Source organism: Delphinapterus leucas, chromosome 11 (genome assembly GCF_059928025.1).
Source record: "Delphinapterus leucas isolate spDelLeu-1000000601 "Yukka" chromosome 11, BTC_Dleu_Yukka2, whole genome shotgun sequence".
In the NCBI taxonomy this organism is placed as follows: domain Eukaryota; kingdom Metazoa; phylum Chordata; class Mammalia; order Artiodactyla; family Monodontidae; genus Delphinapterus; species Delphinapterus leucas.
Window position 1 is genome coordinate 6,848,120 of NC_143139.1, and position 19,310 is coordinate 6,867,429.

Here is a 19,310-nt window from a genome sequence, read left to right on the forward strand (position 1 = left end):
CCTCTGTCTCTCCCTGCCATCTGACTTTCCATGGGGAAGGAGGGCATTTAGGGAGAAGGAACAGGTAAGAATTTCCTGTGTCTTGCTGGTGTATTTTAAGTTATTTAAATTTAGGGAAACAGCAGTCTAATGAGGTGATAATTAAGTCCCTCTTCATTAGGGACCTTCATGTGTGCCTTTTGCATATGGATGAGCCCTGGGGTCACACCGTCCCTCTGAAGAGGAAGGTGATAAGAGACATGTGCTGTCCGGGCACTTCAGCTCTTCCCCTTCTGCGCCTCCTCTTCCCCCCAACCCCCACCTGACAAGGACTAGATTCCTGTGGGGAAGGAAGGGAAAGGGTAATGAGGCTTCCTCTCCCGTCAATCTCCTCCCCCCCTCCTCCTCCCCCTCCTCCTCAGGTCCGTCCCTCACTGCCTCCAGCCCAACCCAGCAGCACCTCTTCCTGCACTCTCAGGTCTCATCCAGCCCTCTCCCTTCCACCAGCTTCAGGCTGGGGTCTCTTCAGGTCCCACTGGGTTGACGCTGAGCCCGCCTCAGCAGAATGTTTGCCTCGCACCTCTGCTTTTAGCTGGTTCATCACTCCTTGGCCCGGATCTGCTTCTTTCTTCTTTTTCTTAGGGAGTCTGATGACCCGAACCCACAAACAGCTCTGATCCTGAGAAATACACTCCCTCCACCTCGCTCACTGTTGTGTGCTTCGTGGACTCAGCCACACTTCACTTGAGTACGCAGTAAAGCGCCCCAACCCCTAAAGCACCCACCTACAGATCCACAGACATTCCTGATTCTAACTGCAAAAATAAATACATGGAGGCCAACACAGGCCAGGGCAGCCCCCCTCTTGCACGTGACCATCTCCTCTCCTCCCTGGAGCGCCCCCATTTCCAGGGAGCAAGTGGGGCACAGATGGGGGTGTGGGGAGAAATGGGACCTGGGTGGTTACCATGGCAACAGAACCTAGCAACAGCTGAGAGGCTGCCGTGTGGGTTTTTGCAGGGCTGTTACGAGAGCCAGACCTAGAACTGGGGGCTCAGAGGTGACTGATCCCAGCTGGGCAGCCCGCTTTCCCTCCTCCAAACGCACCCCTCGATTCCACGCCCACACCCCAGCAGTGCCTCTCAGAGAGGGCAGAGCGGGGAAAGCTAACGAGAGCTAACCGCGGGGCTTCTGGGGGCAGCTGTGGGTGGGGGCGGGTGAGGGAGCAAGGCTGCAAATAAAGCAAGCAGGGCAGCCAGCCTCTTTACTGCGGCTCCCTCTCATCGCTTGCCCGTTGCTCCATTTTTTCTTCTCCTTTTGCCCTTCAACCTCCATGTGTCTATCAGCGCTCTCCTCTTCCTTTTCTTGCTTGCGCCATCGCCTGTGCTTCTACGTAAGTTTCCCTTTTCTTCTACCTCCTTTTTCGTGGTCTCTCTTGACCTTCTCTAGCAATTAACAAACCACTCTTCCGGTTTCTCTCTTGCTCCGGCTGCTCCTTGTCAAGACTGCCCCCTTCAGAGTCTCTTCCTTCCATTCCATCCCGAGTCAAAGCCCCCGAATCCCAACCCCGGGTCAGAGCAGGCCAGGTCACATCGGGTCCGGAGGGGTTACCCGCACCCCCCCCATCCTTCTTTTCTTCCCTCTTAGCTGCCCATCGCCCCTCCTCCTCTTCTCTCTGTGGGGCTCATAAGGCAGAACCAGGGGACTCAGGTATCTTGCAAAGGCTTTATTTGAAAATTTTGAAACTTACATCCCACAAGAATTCAAGATTATCACCACAAGAAGAAAGAGATAATACAAAAATATATATCACAGCATAGGAGCCAGGTAAGAGAGGGAAGTAGGAAGGAAGGTGGGAAAGCCATGAGAAGTCAGGACAAACCTGAGGGGGGGGCGGTGAAAAAGGAGGGAGAGTGGAGGAACCAAGGAGGGAGGGAGGGAGGGAGGGGCGGGTTGGGAGGCAGAGCTCCCGATGGCCTTGAACCAGCTGGCTCCGGTCCCTGGCAGCCTAGGTGGAGTTACGGAGGCCCTCAGGGAGGCCGGCAAGTGGAGGACTGGCTCAGGGGGCTCTGAATTCCAGAGTGACACACACAGACAGCCAGGACAGACGAGACAGAAGGACTCGGGAAGCAGGGGAGGGCACATGGGAGCCCCTTTCTCATGTAGTGCAGCGGGTGACTCCCCAAAAGCCATCTCCCAGACAACAGAATTTAGCAGTGGAGGGGGTGGGAGTTTGCGCCCTCAGTACTCCCATTCCCACAGGGAGCCCTCGGAGCGGGATGGGGGAGACAGCGAAACACGTGACGCGGAGCGGGATGGGACCGCGACAGATGGAGGCCCATGGAGCCCCCAGCTCACCTCCCACCCACCTCCGGGGCAGCATGCAGGGGCCACAGAAACTCAATCAGTGAGTGTTCATGAGGCGAGAGTGTGAGCATGACACACAACGCCACAGCGCGGGGCCGGGACATGCACACGAGAGTCCACGGGAGTCACCCACTGACCTCTGAGTGATGGGCCACTGAGTGATGGGGTGGGACGGGGGAGAAGACAAAGGAAACAGTGTGAGACGAAAGGGAGGACGTGAGGGATCCGCGGAGGGGAGAGACGTGGCTAGGGAGACTGGCCGTACAAGAGCATGAGTGTGTGCAGTGGCTCGTGAGGGGAGAGGTGAGTGTGCAAGGCTCTCATGTGAGTGTGCCAGGGCGGGGCCGGGGGCCAAAAGCCACAGATATGTGAGGCCCCCACCTAAAGGAGGCTGAGCAGGTGCGCTCACCCGCGGGCTAGCGAGTGTTCCGAGGCGCCCACAGCCGCCCTGCCCTCAGCGGGATGGGGGCTGTGCCGGCCCCTTGGCCCCCTGCTTGGTGGCAGCCCAGGCTTGGGGGGGATCACAGATTCACCAAGGGAATCCTGAGAGGAAAAGGGAAAGGGCACCGTCAGGAACCAAGAGGCAGGCCAGAATGGTGAGGGCAGTCCAAGAAATAAAAGGGATCAAGTTTAGGAGGGCAGAGTTGGAGTTAAATGGCAGCATGAGAACAGGACGCAGATCCACAGACAGCGGGAGATGGAAGGGTGCCCCGGTGAGGAGGGGTCCAGTCTCCCGGGGTGGGGGGGCAGGTCTGCCTCCTTTCCACCCGCCCGGGAGGGAGCGCCCCAAACCCACAGTCGCAGCCCCGAGGTGCCTCCCCTGCCCGCCCTCCCAGCCCTCTGCCCTGCCCTCACCGGTTCAGCTGGAAGGCTGGAGCCCCCTTGGGCTGGGGCATCCCAGGCCGGGGTCCCCCTCGGGGCTCCTCGTGGTCAGGGGTGGGGGTGGGCGAGTCCCCGAAGGCCCCCAGCACAGTGACCCCGGCTGGGGACAGGTCTGTCAAGGGCTGCTGGCTCTCCTCCTGCCTCAGAGCACCTTGCTGCCCAGAGGGCCTGCGCCGCTTCTGGCTACGGTCCCAGCTGGTGCCCCGGAAGGAAAGAGGTTCTCACACACTCAGGAAGCCCCCAACCTGGCCTTCCAGCGCTGGCCACCCCTAGCCTCCCTCAGGCACCCGCAACATCCTACAGCAGAGAAACCAGCCTCTAACAGGTCCCTAAGCCCCGTGTCCTGAGACCGCGTCCACAAAACCACTTCCTCTCCCCGCCAGGGGGCTCGGGAATCTAAGCCACCCTCTCGCCTGGTTCAGATCCACAGAATGAGTAGCTCCTCCCCACAGACACACAGAGTCCCCCAGAACCGCCTCTCCCCCACGCACACCCAGCAGAGCCATTTCAAACCTCTGCAGCAGGCGCCTGGCAGGTTTAGTTCTAGTTCAAAGTCAGCTAATGACCTGGACGCCTGAGTCTAATGATTCTTGCAGTAAAGTGGGAAGGACTGAGCGACCCGATATTAAGTGTGTGCAAAGGAAGCTCGGATTTTTCTCCCTCCTCCCCAGGCAGCCTTAAGAAGGGGCTCTGCAGAATGGGTCGTGCAGGATACGGGGACAAGGGCTGGCCACCAAAGCCCCCGTGCACACAAATGACTCCCCCCCTCTCCCATCACCTTTGTGTTTCCCCAGAAGGAATCTGCACTCATTTCTCAGAGCTTCCCCCACCCGAATCCTTCCTACCTTTTCCCAAAATCTTGCCCTAACCCACCACTTCCTATCCCACCGCCAGCAAAACCGCCGCCCTGGCTCCTTCCCTCCTTCCAGCCAAATGTAGCCAAACACTGATGGGATGCCAGCATCTCCTCCCCCCACCCCAGCTTACCAGAACTTGAAAATGATGCCAGTGGCCACGAGAACAATGATGACGGAGATGGTGATTGTGACATAGAGCTGAGGGTCCACACCTGCTTGGGGTAGGGAGAAATTTTTAGGGAGGCTTGAGGTGGAGGGAGCTGAGAGAGGCTGGAGGTTGGGTTGGAGCGTTGCCGTTTGAAGCCACATTGCCCAACTCTTTCTGCTTCTCTGGAGCCTCCCCGCTTTATTTTTATCATCGGCTTTCCACAGAGTTTTCAGCTCTTTTCCTCCCAAATCCTTTTTCTCCACTTCCCCAAATCTTCTGTATATATGGGATGAGGAGGAGGTTCCAAGGTCATAGAGATCTTCTCTCTCTGCACAGAAACTAGGGGCTGGAAACGTCCATCTCCACCCTGGCCCCACCCCCAGACCACTGGCCCCGTCTCAGCGCTCCCTGAGCCGAGATGTCACCCTGAAGGGCTCGTTCATTTCCTCTGCCTGGAATACTCCCACTGTTTCCAAGGTCCAGCTTAAATGTCAGTTCTTGGAGGGTGTCCTGATCCCCAGGCAGAAGTAGTCTCTCCCTTCTCTCTCTGCCTAAAAACATGCTGTGCACACCTCCATTAGAGAATTTATTACATTGACTCATCCCCGAGTGTTTACACATCTGTCTTCTCCAGTGGACCTGAGCTCCTCTGAGGCTCAGATGCATCTTCATCTCGGCCTCCCGTGCCAGCGTTAGTGCCCGACACATTTGTGGAAGGAGCTAACAGGCAGGACCTCTGTTGCTTCCTTTAGAGTCTTCAGCCAGCCTCCCCACCCCCAAATCCCTACCAACCTCCCCAACTCCCACTCACCTTCCCCGCGGCCCCCGAACAGGACTGGCCGCAGGGTGGCAGGTGCTTCTCCAAGGCTAAGCCCATCTCCATCACCCCGCATGGAGTCTGAGTTGGGGTGTGGGGTGGCCAGCCCATGCGGGGCTGCGAAACCATAGTCCAGGGGCAGAAATCCAGGATTGGCAGAGTTGGGGTCCCCCCCATCCTCTCGAGACACTGTAGGACCCCACACAATAGCCCAGGGGTACTGGGATGAGGGTGGCCCCTCTTCAAAGCCTGATGGGGTGGCTGGGGGCGAGGTGCCCGGCAGGACTTGCCGACGTGATCTTGGGACCCGTGGGGAGCGGCTTGGTGGAGGTGCCCGCTCCCACACGCACACATGGCGTGGGGCTGAGGGCCCTCCCCGGGCACAGGGGGGCCGGGCTGGGGCTGGTGGGGTCCGAGGGGAGGAGGAGGAACCTTGGGCAGGCGGTGGGAGGGGCAGCAACAGCAGTGGCCAGAGAGGGAGGAGATGGGACAGCAGCAGCGCAGGCCTGCAGGAAGAGAGAGAGAGCGGGTGAAACCAAGGCCATCTTGGGCTTATGTGTGCAGAGGACAGGCCGCCTCCTTCCAAGACTCTGTGCAAAAAGTAGGTGGGCCTTGGGAAGACTGGTCTCATTTCCCATCTTCCTAGGGTCTAGCCCTCAGGATGGAAGGCCCCGGGTGGGCCTAGGAGGGAAAGGGCCAAGACCCCAGGGAAAGTGGCTTCCAAGCTTCACCTGCTGGGCCAGACTTACCACATTCTGGACTCCATGTCCGAGATCTTCCTCAGAGATGACCCAGGTTTTCAGCCTTTACTGGGGGAGAGAGGGGTCGTCACATCCCAACCCTGCCCTGAGTACTTCCCCAGCTCATTCATCCACCAACTCACCTCCATCTCCCCTCCCAGCTGTGGCTGCCAGCTATGCTGCTGCCACTCAGGACCCACGGCTGCCTAGCATCCTCTTGCGGGGGGTGGGGAGCGGGGAGGGGAACCCCCAGAGTGGTCCCCTGTCTAGTCCCCAGCCCCTATCTACACAACTTCCCAGGTCTCTGTTACCTCCCCACCCCAGGGTCTACTCTCACTTCTCTGGCTTCCTTCCGTCTCACTTCCTCTGCCCACAGCTCCTAGCTTTTCTTAGATCTTAATTTAGAGCCAAGAACCTTGTGATTCCTTGAGCACCTACCGAGGGAGGGAGGGAGTCTGAGTGGGGGAGGGAAGAGGAAGTCAATCTGAGTGAGTGTGTGAACGTGTGTGGTTGCACAGGGGGAGCATCCCCGCCTGCCCACCCCACTTGTTGTCTGAGGCCTTTCTCTTATGATTGAATGGCCCCAGGAATCTCGCCTTCAGGAGCAGGGGAACAGGAGATGGAGGGATGGAAGGAAAGAGAGAAAGAGAGAGGTGGGCGGGAGGAAAACTACAGAATATAATATTTGCTCAATGTTCCATCATCCAAATGCATAGGTGCCCTCTGAGGGGAGGTGGAGTTGGGGAGAGGCCACCCCCTCAAATGTAGCTCTCCTGGGTAAAGAGTCCTAGGAGAATCGGGATGGATGGTTTTGAAAGAGGAGGACACGTTCTCAGAGCTGAGGGTGGTGGATCCAGGCTGCGGCAGCAGGCTCCCCAGTGAATGAGGATATGACACTTGGTGTCCTCTGGATTCTGGGTCTAAATCTGGACATTAAACCCTCTCAGAGAATAACAGGGGAGTAGGTGGGAGAGTCTGGGGAAGGGATTGGGGAAGTGGGCTGTGGGGAGAGATGTGAAGGCATGATGGCCTGAGACAGGGAAGGCTGGTGAGGCGTGAGAAGGGAAGAGAAAGGTGAAGAGGAAGCAGATGAAGGGGGCTAGCTAGTCCTGAAAGAATGGACTGGGGGGTGCAGAGGAGATCAGAGAGTAAAGGTCAGGGAGGGAAGCTGAGAGGGTGAAGCGGTCACAGGAGCGGGGAAGAAGGAGGAAGGGCAGGAGGAGGAGGAAGGAAAGGTCCAGGCAGGATGGGAAGTGGAGATCGTGGAAGGGGAAGGGAGAAGAGGGATGGAGGGGACCAGGGATGGGGAGGAAGGAAGGGGGAAAGGAGAGAACATGGTACTGAGGACAACATGAGACAAGGAAGGGACGGGGGACGGAAAACGGGAACAGCAAAGATGGAGGAGATGGAAATTGTTTCTTCCAACGGAAAGGGATACGGAGCTACGGAGAGAGGCAGGGATGGGGGCCAGGTGGGAAGAAGGGAGACGGAACCGGGAAAAGAACGATGCTGCAGGGACAGAGGAAGGCGTGTGAGCCAGGGGAGGGGAAAAGGGCTCCCAGGGACGTCTGTGGCCAGCTGACTCCAGGACCCACTCGCCTCTCCGCCTGTGCATCCCACCTCCCCAACCAACGTCATCTCCAGTCCCCGGACCCCGCACCCCTTAGTCACCCCGTCCAGGAAGCCCCAAGTCCCCTGGCTGGCGCGCCACCCCACCCTCCCCTCGCTCCTCACCGACCTGTTGTGCGCAGGAGACGAGCTGGGGGTGGGGCGGGAGCCTCGGGCTGGGGGAACCGGGCCCCATCCCCAGCGCGGCCGCGAGCCCACCCCTCCCACAGGCCCACGCTCCCTGGACAGGGCTGGAAAGCGATAAGGGGGGCGGGGGACGAGGACCAGGAGGTAGGCGAGGGGTCTCCTCGGGCGGGAGCGCCGAGAGCAGAAAGGGAAGCCGAGGCTGGAGGATGCAAGGAGCCGGGGGTTGAGCCCAAGGCGGGAGGAAGGCAGCGGCGGGGACGGCGACCGCTGCGCCAGAAAGGCAGGATGGAGTCGGGACCCATGGAGCAAAGGAAAGCGTGGTGGGGAAGGCGCGCTTACGGGCTGGAGGCTCGAGCCGGGCGAGGGACCGCGCCTGGAGGGGCGGGGGGCGAAAGGCGCGGAGTCGGGGAGGGCAGGGCCGGGCTCCCTCGGGCGGGGGCGTGGGGGTTCCTCTCGCTCACCTGCATGCCTGGCGCGGCGGCGCGATGGCTGCGGGAGCTCGGGGCTGCGCCGGGCTGGGGGGTCGCGGGAGCGTGTGGGGCACTGGGCATGGTCGGGGGGTTCTGAGGGCAGCGGGGTGCTGTAGAGGGTGGGGGCGGGCGCCCGGGGCGCGGGGCGGCGGCGGCGGCGGCGGCGGCGGCGGGAGATGCTCGGCTCGGCTCGGCTCGGCTCGGGCTGCGCTCGGCCCGGCGGGGCTCGGCGCGGCAGCTCGGAGCGCTTGGTCTCCGCCTCTCCCCCTCCCGCATGGTTTAACCCTCCCGCTGCCGCGCCTGGGGAGCCGCGCCCGGCTGCGTCCCAGGTGGAGAATGCGAGAGGGCAGCGGAGGGTGAGCACCGTCCGATTCCCCGGGTTCCGGTGGCGGGCTTCTCCACCCTTCACCCCACCTCCATGGACACCCTTGGTTGCCCCGGTCAATCTCTGAGATTCTGAGCCACCCAAAGCTCTGTGACCCCAACTCTGTTTCGCCCCTGCTGGAGAGTGCTGAGTGCTGGGGATGAGGTCGGGGTCAGGGTGGGAGTGGAGACCTTGGATTATCCCAACAGCTTGATCGCCTGATTCCATTCTGGTCCTGCTGCAATGCATTCTCCCCGAAGCAAACCAAACGATCTTTAAAATAGGTAGACCGAGTTGCATTACTCAGCTTTTCTTGCGCTCAGAGTATCAAACTCCTCACCGTGACTTACAGGGCCCTGTATAACCTGGCCCCGCCCCTCCTAACACTCTTCATGCCCCAGCCACACTGGACCTGATCTATGTTACTACAGTTAGAAGGGCTTAACCTGCCACAGGGCCTTTGCATTTGCTGTTCCCACTGCCTGGAATGTTTTACCCTGGCTTTTCACAATGATTCACTCATTTGATTAAAATTTCAGTTAGATCCAATGTCACCTCCTCTGCGAGGCCTTCCCTAACCTCTCTATCTAAATGGGCTTCCCCTGCCCCCACTCTCATCCTGTCCTACCCGCCCCCACTTCAGGTTACCCTGTTTTACTTGAGTTGTACTTCTAGGACATTACACTCTTCTAATTTCCCTTCATCCTCCCTGGCTTTTCCTTCTCCGTCTTCTGCCTGACCTCTAAATGTGAGAACTTGCTAGGGCTTAGTCCTTGGCCCCCTTCTCGTTCCACATTCTCTGTCCAGTGATGTCATCCAGTCCCAGGGCTTAAATACTATGTAAATGTCAGCAAGTCCTAAATTTATATCCAGCGCTCCAGACTCGTTTATCCAACAGCCTACTTGACATCTCCACTTGGATGCCTAATAGCCATATAAAGCTCCTATGGCTCAAATAGATGTCTCGAATTACCACTGCTGCCCCCAACCAATCCATTCCTCTCCCAGTAGTGTTCCCCATCTGGGGATATGATGGCTTCTGCTTGTTCAGGCTAAAAACCTAGGAAACATCCTTCCTCCCTTTCCCTTTTCTCACTGATTCCCACCGTGTATCTAATTCATCAGCAAGTCCTGTGAGCTCTGCATCTAAAATATGTCCTGAATTCATCTCCTTCTCTCCATCATTGTTATAATCTTGCTATAATCTTGTTGCTTCTGCCCTTGCCCTTTACAAACTAGTCTTCACAATATCTAGTAATTTTTTTATACAGCAGGTTCTTATTAGTTATCCATTTTATACATATTAGTGTATATATGTCAATCCCAATCTCCCAATTCATCCCACCACCACCACCCCCAACCCCCCGCCGCTTTCCCCGCTTGATGTCCATACGTTTGTTCTCTACATCTGTGTCTCAATTTCTGCCCTGCAAAACGGTTCATCTGTACCATTTTTCTAGGTTCCACATATATGCATTAATATACGATATTTGTTTTTCTCTTTCTGACTTACTTCACTCTGTATGACAGTCTATAGATTCATCCACGTCTCTACTAATGACCCAATTTCGTTCCTTTTAATGGCTGAGTAATATTCCATTGTATATATGTACCACATCTTCTTTATCCATTCCTCTGTCGATGGGCATTTAGGTTGCTTCCATGTCCTGGCTATTGTAAATAGTGCTGCAGTGAACATTGGGGTGCATGTGTCTTTTTGAATTATGGTTTTCTCTGGGTATATGCCCAGTAGTAGGATTGCTGGGTCATATGGTAATTCTATTTTTAGTTTTTTAAGGAACATCCATACTGTTCTCCATAGTGGCTGTATCAATTTACATTCCCACCAACAATGCAGGAGGGTTCCCTTTTCTCCACACCCTCTCCAGCATTTGTTGTTTGTAGATTTTCTGATGATGCCCATTTTAACTGGTGTGAGGTGATACCTCATTGTAGTTTTGATTTGCATTTCTCTAATAATTAGTGATGTTGAGCAGCTTTTCATGTGCTTCTTGGGCATCTGTATGTCTTCTTTGGAGAAATGTCTATTAGGTCTTCTGCCCATTTTTGGATTGGGTTGTTTGTTTTTTTAATATTGAGCTACATGAGCTGTTTATATATTTTGGAGATTAATCCTTTGTCCGTTGATTCATTTGCAAATCTTTTCTCTCATTCTGAGGGTTGTCTTTTGGTCTTGTTTATGGCTTCCTTTGTTGTGCAAAAGCTTTTAAGTTTCGTTAGGTCCCATTTGTTTATTTTTGTTTTTTTTTCCATTACTCAAGGAGGTGGATCCAAAAAGATCTTGCTGTGATTTATGTCAAAGAGTGTTCTTTCTATGTTTTCCTCTAAGAGTTTTATACTGTCTGGTCTTACATTTAGGTCTCTAATCCATTTTGAGTTTATTTTTGTGTATGGTGTTAGGGAGTGTTCTAATTTCATTCTTTTACATGTAGCTGTCCAGTTTTCCCAGGACCACTTATTGAAGAGACTGTCTATTCTCTATTGTATATCCTTGCCTCCTTTGTCATAGATTAGTCGGCCATAGGTGCATGGGTTTATCTCTGGGCTTTCTATCCTGTTCCATTGATCTGTATTTCTGTTTTTGTGCCAGTACCATATTGTCTTGATTACTGTAGCTTTATAGTATAGTCTGAAGTCAGGGAGTCTGATTCCTCCAGCTCCATTTTTATCCCTCAAGACTGCTTTGGCTATTCAGGGTCTTTTGGGTCTCCATACAAATTTTAAGATTTTTTGCTCTAGTTCTATAAAAAATGCCATTGCTAATTTGATAGGGATTGCATTGAATCTGTAGATTGCTTTGGGTAGTATAGTCATTTTCACAATGTTGATTCTTCCAACCCAAGAACATGGTATATCTCTCTGTCTGTTTGTATCATCTTTAATTTCTTTCATCAGTGTCTTATAGTTTTCTGCATACAGGTCTTTTGTCTCCCTAGGTAGGCTTATTCCTAGGTATTTTATTCTTTTTGTTGCAGTGGTAAATGGGAGTGTTTCCTTAATTTCTCTTTCAGATTTTTCATCATTAGTGTATAGGAATGCAAGAGATTTCTGTGCATTAATTGTGTAACCTGCAACTTTACCAAATTCATTGATTAGCTCTAGTAGTTTTCTGGTGGCATCTTTAGGATTCTCTATGTGTAGTATCATGTCATCTGCAAACAGTGACAGTTTTACTTCTTCTTTTCCAATTTGGATTCCTTTTATTTCTTTTTCTTCTCTGATTGCCGTGGCTAGGACTTCCAAAACTATGTTGAATAATAGTGGTGAGAGTGGATATCATTGTCTCGTTCCTGATCTTAGAGGAAATGCTTTCAGTTTTTCACCATTGAGAATGATGTTTGCTGTGGGTTTGTCGTATATGGCCTTTATTATGTTGAGGTAGGTTCCCTCTATGCCCACTTTCTGAAGAGTTTTTATCATAAAGGGTGTTGAATTTTGTCAGAAGCTTTTTCTGCATGTATTGTGATGATCATATAGTTTTTATTCTTCAATTTGTTAATATGGTGTATCACATTGATTGATTTGCATATATTGAAGAATCCTTGCATCCCTAGGATAAATCCCACTTGATCATGGTGTATGATCCTTTTAATGTGTTGTTGGATTCTGTTTGCTAGTATTTTGTTGAGGATTTTTGCATCTATATTCATCTGTGATAATTGGTCTGTAATTTTCTTTTTTTGTAATATCTTTGTCTGGTTTTGGTATCAAGGTGATGGTGGCCTCATAGAATGAGTTTGGAAGTGTTCCTTCCTCTGCAATTTTTTGGAAGAGTTTGAGAAGGAGGGACGTTAGCTCTTCTCTAAATGTTTGATAGAATTCGCCTGTGAAGCCATCTGGTCCTGGACTTTTGTTTGTTGGAAGATTTTTAATCACAGTTTCAATTTCATTACTTGTGGTTGGTGTGTTCATATTTTCTCTTTCTTCCTGGTTCAGTCTTGGAAGGTTATACCTTTCTAAGAATTTGTCCATTTCTTCCAGGTTGTCCATTTTATGTCATAGAGTTGCTTGTATTAGTCTCTTAGGATGCTTTGTATTTCTGCAGTTTCTGTTGTAACTTCTCCTTTTTCATTTCTAATTTTATTGATTTGAGTCCTCTCCCTCTTTTTCTTGATGAGTCTGGCTGATGGTTTATCAATTTTGTTTATCTTCTCAAAGAACCAGCTTTTAGTTTTATTGATCTTTGCTATTGTTTTCTTTGTTTCTATTTCATTTATTTCTGTTCTGATCTTTATGATTTCTTTCCTTCTGGTAAGTTTGGGTTTTGTTTGTTCTTCTTTCTCTAGTTCCTTTAGGTGTAAGGTTGGGTTGTTTATTTGAGATTTTTCTTGTTTCTTGAGGTAGGCTTGGATAGCTTTAAACTTACCTCTTAGAACTGGTTTTGCTGCATCCCATAGGTTTTGGATCGTCGTGTTTTCATTGTCATTTGTCTCTAGGTATTTTTTGATTTCCTCTTTGATTTCTTCAGTGATCTCTTGGTTATTTAGTAACATATTGTTTAGCCTCCATGTGTTTGTGTTTTTTACGTTTTTTTCCCTGTAATTGATTTCTAATCTCATAGCGTTGTGGTCGGAGAAGATGCTTGATACGATTTCAATTTTCTTAAATTTACTGAGCCTTGATTTGTGACCCAAGATGTGATCTATCCTGGAGAATGTTCCATGCGCACTTGAGAAGAAAGTTTAATCTGCTGTTTTTGGATGGAATATCCTATAAATATTAATTAAATCTATCTGGTCTATTGTATCATTTAAAGCTTGTGTTTCCTTATCAATTTCCTGTTTGGATGATCTGTCCATTGATGTAAGTGAGGCGTTATTGTTGTGTTACACTATTATTGTGCTACCGTCAATTTCCTCTTTTATAGCTGTTAGCAGTTGCCTTATGTATTGAGGTGCTCCTATGTTGGGTGCATATATATTTATAATTGTTATATCTTCTTCTTGGATTGATCCCTTGATCATTATGTAGTGTCCTTCCTTATCTCTTGTAACATTCTTTATTTTAAAATCTATTTTATCTGATACGAGTATTGCTACTCCAGCTTTCTTTTGATTTCCATTTGCATGGACTATCTTTCTCCATCCCCTCACTTTCAGTGTGTATGTGTCCCTAGGTCTGAAGTGGGTCTCTTGTAGACAGCATATATATGGGTCTTGTTTTTGTATCCATTCAGCAAGCCTGTGTCTTTTGGTTGGAGCATTTATTCCATCACGTTTAAGGTAATTATCGATATGTATGTTCCTATGACCATTTTCTTAATTGTTTTGTGTTTGTTTTTGTAGGTCCTTTTCTTCTCTTGTGTTTCCCACTTAGAGAAGTTCCTTTAGCATTTGTTGTAGAGCTGGTTTGGTAGTGCTGAATTCTCTTAGCTTTTGCTTGTCTGTAAAGCTTTTGATTTCTCCATCGAATCTGAATGAGATTCTTGCCGGGTAGAGTAATCTTGGTTGTAGGTTCTTCCCTTTCATCACTTTAAGTATATCATGCCACTCCCTTCTGGCTTGTAGAGTTTCTGCTGAAAAATCAGCTGTTAACCTTACGGGAGTTCCCTTGTATGTTATTTGTCGTTTTTGCCTTGCTGCATTCAATAATTTTTCTTTGTCTTTAATTTTTGTCAGTTTAATTACTGTGTGTCTCAGCGTATTTCTCCTTGGGTCTATCCTGTATGGGACTCTCTGTGCTTCCTGGACCTGGGTGGCTATTTCCTTTCCCATGTTAGGGAAGTTTTCAACTATAATCTCTTCAAATATTTTCTCGGGTCCTTTCTCTCTCTCTCCTCCTTCTGGGACCCCTATAATGCGAATGCTGTTGCGTTTAATGTTGTCCCGGAGGTCTCTTAGGCTGTCTTCATTTCTTTTCATTCTTTTCTCTTTATTCCGTTCCACAGCAGTGAATTCCACCATTCTGTCTTCCAGGTCACTTAGCCGTTCTTCTGCCTCAGTTATTCTGCTATTGATTCCTTCTAGTGTAGTTTGCATTTCAGTTACTCTATTGTTCATCTCTGTTTGTTTGTTGTTTAATTCTTCTAGGTCTTTGTTAAACATTTCTTGCATCTTCTCGATCTTTGCCTCCATTCTTTTTCTGAGGTCCTGGGATCATCTTCACTATCATTATTCTGAATTCTGTTTCTGGAAGGTTGCCTATCTCCACTTCATTTAGTTGTTTTTCTGGGGTTTTATCTTGTTCCTTCATCTGGTACATAGCCCTCTGCCTTTTCATCTTGTCTATCTTTCTGTGAATGTGGCTTTTGTTCCACAGGCTGCAGGATTGTTGTTCTTCTTGCTTCTGCTGTCTGCCCTCTAATGCATCTATTCCTGATAAGAGCCCCTAGGAGGCTCTAGAATGTCCTGTCGCTATCCCTCCTCCTGGCCCCACTTTTCATGTCAGCTTGGTTTTTAGTTCAGCCATTCTTTCTTGAGATTCCTTTCAAAACAGGAGAACTCTTCACACTCCCTGTCACCTTTCGCCAGTTGTGGGCAGTGATTTGACTGTGGATCCAAGCCCCTTTGATTGGATTCCTCCAAAGAAAGTTCAGCACTGGGGATAAGCACCTTTAACTGGAAATATTGGCTTATCTGCCCTTAGTGTTGGAGGGTCTCCTGCAGAGGCAGCAGGTGGCTGTGGCTCACCACGGGGACAAGGACACTGGAGGCAGAAGTTCTGGGAAGTGATCCTTGGCATGAGCCCTCCCAGAGTCCGCCATTAGCCCCACCAAAGAGCAGGTAGTCCTCGGGTAATGTTTTGTTTTTTTTTTTTTTTTTGCGGTATGCGGGCCTCTCACTGTTGTGGCCTCTCCCGTTGCGGAGCACAGGCTCCGGACGCGCAGGCCCAGCAGCTGTGGCTCACGGGCCCAGCCGCTCCGCGGCATGTGGGATCTTCCCGGACCGGGGCACGAACCCGCGTCCCCTGCATCGGCAGGCAGACTCTCAACCACTGCGCCACCAGGGAAGCCCTCGAGTAATGTTTTGAAAATCTAAATTGTATCATATTCTTGCCTGCTTAAAATATTTGAGTGGCTTTTCATTGTGCTTGGAGTAAATCTGAACTCCTTGTTAGGAGAGGCCCTCCAGCTCTTACTCCTCAATATTCAAACAACGTGCCAGGTCAGACTTCTTGATGTTCTAAACATCTGAAATTATCCTCTTGGCACCCCTGTACTTTTCATCCCCTCTTCCTGGAATGCTTTGCCCCCCGCATCTTCACCTAGTTGGCTCCCTCTTGTCATTCAGCCACCCACTGTGTCTCGTTAGTTATGTTTCGCTGTTTTTCCAACTCATCACTGTCTGAAATGATCTTATATTTGTTTACTGTCTATTGTCTGATCCCACCCACCCCCACATACACCAGAGAACAAAGACCTCATTTGCCTTGTTTACCCTGTATCCTTCCTTGGCGCCTGACAGATAGTAGATGCTCAATGTTCATTGCTTAGCGAACTTCACCTGGGACCCCTGCCCACTCCAAACTCTTCATTCTCTCCTCTGCTCTCCACCTGCCTTTCCGGTCTGTCTGCCTGCTCTCCCTGATCTCTTCCCTGTGCAGAATGCTTTAAGCCAAGTCTCTGCTTACACCCCTGCCCCTCCAGACTCTCACGCCTCATCCCCTGCGTTATTACTATCATTAGCCTGACACACTCGCCTCCCGGAAGGAAACCTGCTGTTCTGACCAGCATCTGCAGTGACTGCCCTCCTGCTTGTCTGTCCCTGACAGCCCTTCATTCCGAGGTCAGAAGACAGTGAACGAGCCCTCCTCCTAGTGTCTCCCAGTGGCAGGGAAAGACGGTGCACACTGGATTCAAACCGGGCCATGTCAGGCAGGGTGTGCAAATCCTGGGCCCCAGTGATCCCCAGCTTCATCCTGAGGATATGATGGGTGTGGGTCAAATTTATCAAGTGAATATTCACTAGCAGTGTAAGTGACTTTTACACTGAAGACTTTGGGTCATTATGAATTATTTCTCATATTCCTGATTGATTCATTCTTTCAGTGACATTTTTTTTTTTTTTTTTTTTTTTTGCGGTACGCGGGCCTCTCACCGCTGCGGCCCCTCCCGCCGCGGAGCACAGGCCCCGGACGCGCAGGCTCAGCGGCCACGGCTCACGGGCCCAGCCGCTCCGCGGCATGTGGGATCTTCCTGGACCGGGGCTCGAACCCGTGTCCCCTGCATTGGCAGCTGGATTCTTAATCACTGCGCCACCAGGGAAGCCCAATACCTTTTTGTTATTGAAACTTCCTATCATGGATTTTGGGTATCTCTCAATTTATTTAGATCGTTAATGTCTTTCAATGAACTTGTATCATTTTCTGCATACAGATAATGCCCATCTTCTGTTTTACTTATTCCTACGTACTTTACTGCTTTTCTGTTACGGTAAATGGTATTTTTTAAGATTGCATTTCGAATTGCTTTTTGCTGGTATATAGAAACACAATTGATTTTAAATGTTGATTTTAGCTTATTAACCACCTTAATAAGCTCCCTTTTATGTATACTAATTTTTCTATAGACTCTTGGAATTTTCTACAAAGACAGTCATGTCATCTGTAGATGATGGCAGTGTGCTTTTTCCTTTCCAATGCTGTGCCTTTAATTCTCTCTGCTTGTGCTGCCTGGGACCTTTAGTACAATGTTGAACACAAACAGTAATATCTGGCTTCTTTCTTTTGTTCCTGCTTTTAAAGGAAACACTTCCAGCGTTTTCCCGGTAAGAATGGTGTTTGCCGTAGTTTTTTTTTAATTATTATGAAATTTTATCAAGTTAAGGAAGCCCCCTTCTATTCCTAGTTTGCTAAGAGTTCTGTCACATGTGGTTGTTGAATTAAATGCTTTTCAAAGCCAATTTTTATTGTGAAATATAACACAAAGATAAATGCAATGAGAACATAAAGTATATTGAACAGTTATAAAGGGAATACTTAGAGAGGGAATACTCATGTAACCACCATCTAGGCCAACTAGAAGAGTCTTGCCAGTATTCAAAAAGGACCTCTGTGATCTTACTCCAACATATACCATTCCCTCCTCACGGTAGATCAGTAGTATTTTGACTTTTATGGCAATCACTTCCTTGATTTTCTTAATAATTTCCCTGTATGTATCTACATGCCTTAACAATATAGTTCCTTTTGTCTGCTTTTGAAGATACACATGTAATAATACTGCGTGTATTTGTTATACGTGTAGCAGTGAATTACGGCATCATAGATGGGCATCTTCCACTTTATTAGATAATGCTAAACGCTTTTCCACGGTGGTTGAACCACTTGTCCTCTCATTAGCTGTGTAGGAGAGTTTCTCTTGCTCCATGTTCTTGTCAACACAATATTTTCAGACTTTAGTTTAGGCTACTTTGGTGTATACAGCGATATTTCATTATGGTTTTAATTTACATCTGTCTAATTATTAATAAGGTTGAGCACCTTTTCATATGTTCGTTGACCTTATGGATTTCCTCTTGTGAATTGCTAGTTCAACTCTTCAGTTCACATTTATAATTTTTATGGTTAGGATTTTTTCTTACTCATTTGTAGGAGTTCCTTATACATCCTGGACACATCCTTTGTCGGTGATAATGTTACAAATTCTTCCTTCTCTTCTGTGGTTTGTCTTTTGATGAACAGATGCTCTTGATTTTAATGCAGTCAAATGTATCAGTCTTTTCCTTTATGGTTAGTGTATTTGTCTTAAGAACGATTTCCCTACCTTGAATTCATGAATAAATTCTTCTACATTATCTTTTTTTTTTTTGGCCATGCCACACATCTTGTGGGATCTTAGTTCCCCAACCAGGGATGGAACTGGGGCCCTTGGCAGTGAAAGCCTGGAATCCTAACCACTAGGTCACCAGGGAACTCCCCTACATTATCTTCTAAAACCCTTTTAATTTGCCTTTTACATTTAGTCTGTAGCATAGTAGGGAATGATTTTTGTATATGGCTTGAGATAGGGGTTCAGTTTTATTTTTTCATATGGATACCCAGTTGTCACAGCAACATTGAAATGTGTGTCTTTTCTCTCCCGCTCAAATGTGCAAATCTATCATAAATCGTGTCTAGGTATGCGTGGATATCTTTCTGAGCTCTGTATTATGTTCTAGTGGTCAATTTATCTATCTATCTTGTGCCAGTACTACACTATCTTAACTATTGTGGCTTTGTAATTATGTCCTGGTGTCTGGTAAAGCAAGTCTTGTTCGTTTCCAAGAGGCTATTTTTTGCCTTTTGCATTTCCATGTAAATTTTAGAATTGGTTTGTCAGTTTTATACACTCACAAAAAGCCTGCTGGGATTTTGATTAAGATTGTCCTGAATCTATGAATCTCTTCAGGGAGAACTGACTTCTTCATGATATTGAGACTTCTAATCTATGGATGTGAAATATCTCTCCATTTATTTTAGGTCTTCAGTGTCTCACAATAAATGATAATTTGCTGCCTATGGGTCTTACTCATGTTTCGTTACATATATACCTTGATATTTGATATTTTTCATAGTATTGCAAGGGGTAAGTTTTAAAATCATTCGTCATCTGATTGTTGCTCATATAGAAATATATTAATTGATTTTATATTTTCTTAAGCAACCTTGTTAAACTCTTATTCTAATAACTTATTTGTAGATTCTTTTGAATTTTCTACATATGCAATCACATTTTGACATTTTCTGTAAATGATAACTGCTTCATTTCTTTTTTAATCTAATTATTTTACCCTTTTTTCTTTCTTTTCTTACTCCTCTGTCTAGGATCCCTGTTACAAGACTAAATAGAATTGGTGGTACCAGGCATTCTTCTATCAGATTTACAAGTTCCCTTCTAGTTTTCTTCTTTTTTTTTTGACCACACTGTGTGGCTTGCAGGATCTCAGTTCCCCAACCAGGGATTGAACCCTGGCTGCACGGCAGTGAAAGTC

At 48.9% G+C, this 19,310-nt stretch overlaps 1 protein-coding gene across 3 annotated transcripts; it reads right to left on the reverse strand.

The window, feature by feature from the left end:
• Nucleotides 1–75: 75 nt before the first annotated feature.
• PIANP (PILR alpha associated neural protein) lies at nt 76–9,750 on the reverse strand. 3 transcript variants are annotated; one of them, XM_022577421.3, is made up of 6 exons: nt 8,007–9,750; nt 5,800–5,859; nt 5,045–5,556; nt 4,216–4,297; nt 3,202–3,423; nt 76–2,889 (listed from the first exon to the last, which is right to left on the reverse strand). In XM_022577421.3, exons 2-6 carry the CDS (start codon nt 5,814–5,816, stop codon nt 2,868–2,870), a joined length of 855 nt encoding a protein of 284 aa, XP_022433129.1. In that variant the 5' UTR covers nt 5,817–5,859; nt 8,007–9,750; the 3' UTR covers nt 76–2,867. The 3 variants fall into 3 exon arrangements, with proteins under 3 accessions (XP_022433129.1, XP_089776353.1, XP_089776352.1); XM_089920227.1 differs by having other exon boundaries at nt 5,045–5,859; XM_089920226.1 differs by lacking the exon at nt 8,007–9,750 and having other exon boundaries at nt 5,045–6,166.
• Nucleotides 9,751–19,310: the final 9,560 nt, after the last annotated feature.